General features: G+C 35.4%; 1 protein-coding gene across 1 annotated transcript; it reads right to left on the bottom strand.

Annotated features, from left to right (window-relative positions):
* Positions 1-3,960: 3,960 nt before the first annotated feature.
* LOC145012128 (chlorophyllase-2-like) lies at positions 3,961-5,527 on the bottom strand. The gene is made up of 2 exons (XM_078970908.1): positions 5,197-5,527; positions 3,961-4,775 (listed from the first exon to the last, which is right to left on the bottom strand). The coding sequence occupies exons 1-2, from the start codon at positions 5,440-5,442 to the stop codon at positions 4,095-4,097; spliced, it is 927 nt and encodes a 308-aa protein (XP_078827034.1). The 5' UTR covers positions 5,443-5,527; the 3' UTR covers positions 3,961-4,094.
* Between the last annotated feature and the right edge of the window lie 647 nt (positions 5,528-6,174).

The following is a 6,174-nucleotide window of genomic DNA, read 5'->3' as shown; positions in this document are numbered from 1 at the left end:
GTTTGATGATTAATTAATGGAGATTTATTTATAAATAATTGTTTACTATCTTTTGTCAATTGTTTATTTTGTGTTTCACTTTTTCATGTTTTACTTCCCGAATAATTGGATTGTTCAAATTATCCACAGTCGATCATACTTTGGAAGTAAGTAATGAATTAAGACTATCATGAATTGGCTTGTAGATTGTCTAAGTGTTTAGACATAGTAATGGTTTGCTGCAACGTTCATGAGTACTCCTGAAATGGGGATTTGACTAATGGATTAAATCCATGCTCATTTAAATTACTTCATAGAATTTATCATGAGTAATTATGAGACGATAATATCTTATAATCTTTAAACCGAAATATATGACTTGTTATTTACGAGTTGGTTGTGCATTGATAATGCGTAAACGCATCAGTAACTTGATGTTATAAAACGCATTGTTGTGTATGATTTGATTAGTAAATAGTACATACATATAAGTCAAAGTTTATCTATTCTTTTATCTCAAGGGGTAAAAGCGATATCTTGGGCCCCTCGATAATTTTGTGTTGACTTATGTGTCGGGCCCGGTAATGACTGAATTGATATGTTCATTTAAGTTCCTTGTCATACAAACCAGAAATTAGGAAACAAAATATTGTACAATGAGAATGATTCTATTCCATGTCTTTGTCCACATGATATGTTGTAAAATGGAGGATTATATGATCCATTATCTAAAGGACACACAACTGACTAGGTTAGAGTTCAACAACGGCTTTTGAGAGCTACGATTGCTAATTAGATTATGAAGTTGTACTTTCGGTTATAGTTATTAGACTTATCCAAGTGGGAGACTACTGGATTAGGTCTCTAAGCCCATAATTATAATTGGTATGAACTTGATTTGATAATAACATGGTCCTTTTGGGTTGCCTTCACTTTAGCAACTTGATAGAATGACTTATGGAGAGAGAGGTTAATAAATGATTTATTAATATATTATGAAAATAATATATTAATTAGAAATCATATTATTTAATTAGTATTTGATTAGAAATTAATTTTGAATTAATTTGTGGGATTAAAGGAACTGATTAAAAGAACGGGGACTGTTTTGGACAGAGTGGATGGAATCTATAGGGAGGCCCTATAGAATTCGTCCAAGGCTTCTAGAAGAGGATGTCCATTGATTGCTTAAGGCCTAAACACGAAATTAGAGTTTCCACCTGAAAACCCTAGCAGCCTCAACTATTTAAAGACCCTTTCACCAAGGGTTTTCGGCCGATGCTTAGAGCATAGAAACCCTAGCCGATATTTTGCATATTCCCTCTTCTCTCCTCTCATCCTCTTGCTACAAGTGTTTGTGAGCCATTAGAGGTGAAACATTTGAGGCACTAAGTTTTCAAGAGTCAAGATCAATCAAGGAATTCTTGTTATTACTACATAACAAGCAAGGCGTTTTATATATGAATTTCAAATTATATATGTTAGATCTAGGGTTATTGCTTGGGAATTTCTTTTGCATGTTCAATTAGTGAAAAACTTAGATCCAAAGGAATTAGGGTTGCATGAACACGTAGGATGTTGTTATGCTCAAAACCCATTAGATTTGTGGGACGGTTTTAAAGGTTTAATTTTTTCATGAATTTTATGGATGTTCGTTATGTCTAGTATATATGGGAACATATGTTAGATGTTATTAAGTTAAGTTTATCAAAAAAAAAAACCTTGTTAACCAAGTAAATTCAAGTTCCTTTTCTTCCTATTATTTCCTAGTTTCCTCTATTTGTTTTTTTTTTCTTTCTGATGTTGACTGACTTGTATTTTGATCATCAAGGCAACATCAGGCTGTTACCTTACTCTTTGTATTAGAGCCTAGGGCTCGTGAAGATGTAGAAGGCCGGTTTGAGAGTTGGTTTCAAGAAAAGTGTAGCTTTCGGTGTAGGGCAGACACAGCAAGAAACCGGGTGGGTCGGTTGAATATGGTGCAATTCAGCTTTAAACACAAATTGAGGCATCTTAATAGCAGTCTTGATTTCTCTTGTTGTGCTTGTTCTAGGGTAGTGAGAGACTAGCCAGAGGTGTGGAAAAGACGGGCGGAAAGACATCAAAAAGGTGGTGTTGATTCAGTTTGTTTTGCGGGTGACGGAAGACGGTAAAGGTGGTCGTGACCTTGTCTTCTTGTTCAGTGGAAGAGTGCTCTCGTAACAAGGTTGATTAAAGCGGCCAGGGTTGTCAAAAGAGAGAAGAAGATGTTAATCAATTGAAATCAGAAAGCAGAAAAATCAAAGGGTTGTGTTTACATTAATTGGATAGCAATGATTAGCTAGGAAGAAAGATTGAATTGCTCGTGTTACAGGGAGACCAACATAGGTGCGTGAAAAGCGGGCATAAAGGATTCGTTAAAGCAGGTGGCTTTAGATTCGATTCGTTTCGTTTGGAAGGTTGAAAGAAAACGATGAAGTGGGTGGCTTTGTTTTCTTATTCGGTGGAATACCTCTTTGAACAACTGTGATTGAAACAAAGGAATAGATTGGAGAAACTACATGGTGTGACCATTATGGCATTGGAGTTTAAATTGGATATGGCTTTGGATGTGGTCGGGGAGAGATCGTGAATCCAAGAAAAGTCTAGATGATAACGAACGTGTCAAATGGATGTCATAGTATATGTTACATGCGTTGTCAACGATCGAAGGAAGTGAGAAAAGACTTCAGGTATCCGGGAAATGTCGAGAATCAGGTTTGTTTATGGATCACAAGTATCACATGTCAGCCGGTTGGTAGTTTGAATGGGTCATTTGGGTCCAATGTTTTCTTTATGTACAAGATGAATAAGGTAGATTACGTTGAGGTCGACCGATTCTTAAGGCAAGCGTTGTGTTTAAAACATGGGTTGAACGCATTGGATTAAGGGGGAGCATATTGTATTATTTCTGAATTAAGGGGGAATGGTGGATTAATTCAGAAATATGGGACAGCTTTAGCCCAGGGGTATTTTTGAAAAGTTGTTTTTTAGATAGTTTTTGAATTGATTTGGATACCTTTCTGTCTAGTATATATAGGAAAATATGTTAGACGTTATTAAGTTAAGTTTTTCCAGAAAAAAAACCTCTTTAACAAAGGTAAATTCAAGTTCATTTTCTTCCTGTTGTTCCCTAGTTTCCTCTATTCGTTTTTTTTTTCTTTCTACTGTTGATCGACTTATATTTTGATCATCAAGGCAACATCGGGATGTTACCTTACACAGAATGCATATGGTTGTTCACAACTTTGAAGCAAGGGGTGTGTTGGTTAATTGCTAATAAAATGCTTCAAAGACTATCCTTTCAGTTTTTGATTTGAATACTTTCATAAAAGCTAATTAAATTAGTAGTGTTAATTAGAACCTTGACGCAAGTGATCTCCAGCATGGCTGGTAGTGATGCACTGGGTTTATATCCATGTGGGCTGCATGTCGTGGGTTCGATTCCTTCTAGGATCGTAGCAATAGCGTAATTCTACCCATGCCTCACACGGGCACACGTGGGGAATTTTCCCTGGAAATCCCCTTGGGGGCTGGGTTTGCCCGCTTTGCGGAGCTCGAACTCGGGGTGCTCGTTGAAATATTGCGAGTAGGCTTCCGTTGAATCATTTGCCGTTTCCAAAAAATTAGAACCTTGACAAGTTTTCATTTTTTCCAATTTCTATTTTCTTTTGGTAGTGATCTTGTGTCACTTGTAAGCCTATATAAGGCCACTTTTATGTTCGATTATATACACATTTCCTTCATCCACCATCAACTTGTAAGCCTAGCTCTATAAGGCCGATATCATTAATTAAACTTGGAAGTATATTAAGTACTCTACCTTTAATTCTGTCTTAACTACCATTGACCAAAATCTCAAAGTAAAAGTCAACTTTCTAGACCACAACACATGAAATCATTTGTAGCCATTAAGTCTGTTTTATCCGGTTAAAAATAAGATTCCAAAAAGGTGTCAAGAGAAACAAGCAACAAAGGAATCCAAAATGCATAATTGGCAATGTCTTAAAGGATATCCACCATTAAACAAAAATTGATAGCAAATCATCAACATTTGTAAGTTCACCAAATTCAGTTACTACAATACACCACAATTTTCAAAGCATAAAGTCAGCCTTCTGGAGCAAAACAGGTGCACTTCCATCATCGTTTATACCCGTTAAATAACTAAAATCCCCACCAAAATAAGCTTTCAAGAAAGCAACCACAACACCTCCAACAAATCTCCTCATAGGTTCCCTAGACTTCCCATTCTTACACAAACAATGAGTAGTCTTCCCTCTAATCCCTTTCGTCTCATCATCAAGCATATCAAGATGCCCATAATCCTTCGCAACAAAATAACAAGCTGGTTTACAACATTCACTATAAAAGTTCTCATGGTTTACCCCTTTTGGCGCACAAGCTGGGAACAAAAGGTTTTTCCTGACTTCACCAAGACCCGAACCAATAACCATAACAGGCATTTCAAGATTAAACGAATGTGGAACATAAGTGAGCACCTTTGGTGGAGTTTGCTTCCCTGTGTCCATTCCATCAACAGGATCGATTCCAATCAGTGCAGAAAATTTCAAATTTAACTTCGTGTTTATAAGCTTGTTTAGAGCAAGGGCAAATGCGACTTTTCCTCCACGGCTATGGCCAGCCAATCCTAGCTTTCTTAGGTTTGGTTTTACTTGAGATGGGAGGAACTTTTGAAGTCCTTCAGGTAGCCAGTTGGTTATTTCAGCTACACACTCGACTTCTTTAGTTGCATCGGCTCCTGTGACTGAATATAACTGTTGCATGCATAGGAGGAAAGTAACGGTAGTCGTTAATGTTTTGGTATTCATATGAACATATAAATCTTTTCATATATATAGCACGACAATCTTATATAAAATATGGTTGAACTCTCACGAGCGCCAATCTTTTTACACTAATTGATCTATAAGTACTAAATAACTTATTTTAGGGGAAAAAGTAACCACCATATTTAACAAATGAACCATTATTTTGACTATATTATTATAAAATGACCACCAAGTTCATAATTGGTCCCTTGCAAATTAAGAAACTGCTTTTTTCCACCACAAAGAAAAAAAAATGATAAATTTACCAAATACATGTAATTTTGTTTTATCTTTGTGATTATTCTTTTATCTTATTTGTAAGTTCAAATTAGTGTATACTAAAGTAGAAAATAAGAAAAGAAGAAACCTGGGGAACGACGATGATGAAGCCATGGGAGGCGATGTGATGACTGAGCTGGGAATAGAAGGAGTTATAGAGAAGATAACCATGGAGTAAAACAAGAACTGGGAATTCTCCTTCTTCTAATGGTGTAAATATCAACAAAGGCTTTGGAGTGATTTCGTCTTCTGGTTTTACAAGCTTTGTTTCATGTTTTCCAATGGCGAACACCTCTGTTTCTGAACCTACAGCTGCAACGGAAGAAGGAGCCATCGATGAACTAAATCAAGTTTAGATTTTTTTTATTTTTCTTTGGTGGGATATTTATATTTAATATAATATGATATTGAGATAAAGTTCACTCCTTTTTAATTGTGTGGTCTTCATATACCCATCTTGAAGGTTAGTGGAGACGCAAAAAGTATGGGAGTTGGGACTTCCGGGCTCCTATGTAATTTTTCTGAGATCATGAAAAAAAGCTATAATGCCAAAACGTGGGTCTAATACATTCGCACAAAATTGTTTCAATTTTCATTGGCATCCTACATTTTAGGTTTTTTTTTTCTTTTTTGGAACCGATAAAAGAATTAAACAGAAGCATGTATAGGTTTCTGCGGAAAATTTCTCAATATAAGAAGTAGTTTAAGAGAATTGAACTCTCAACCTCACGTCTCATATAGATATAATATAGATATAAAATCCGGAACATTAACACAAACCTCACATCTCATATAGATATAAAATCCGGTACATTAACACAGTTAGATATCACTTGCTTGATTTTAGTTAAGTTTTAAAATTATACTATGCGAACATCCATGTATAACCAATAAAAGTTATTTAATTAACCTTTTTCCAAAATTAAAGTTAAAATAAATAAAAATAAGTTTGTATAACATATTGTTATTGTTGGGGAAAAATGAAATAGGATTATTGGAAATCTGAATTACAAACAGGAATCGTATTAACACTTTTCTTGTTTGATATTTCGACCCTATATGCCTT

Source organism: Lactuca saligna, chromosome 8 (assembly GCF_052625555.1).
Source record: "Lactuca saligna cultivar CGN05327 chromosome 8, ASM5262555v1, whole genome shotgun sequence".
Taxonomy (NCBI): domain Eukaryota; kingdom Viridiplantae; phylum Streptophyta; class Magnoliopsida; order Asterales; family Asteraceae; genus Lactuca; species Lactuca saligna.
This window is presented reverse-complemented; position numbering and strand designations above follow the sequence as displayed.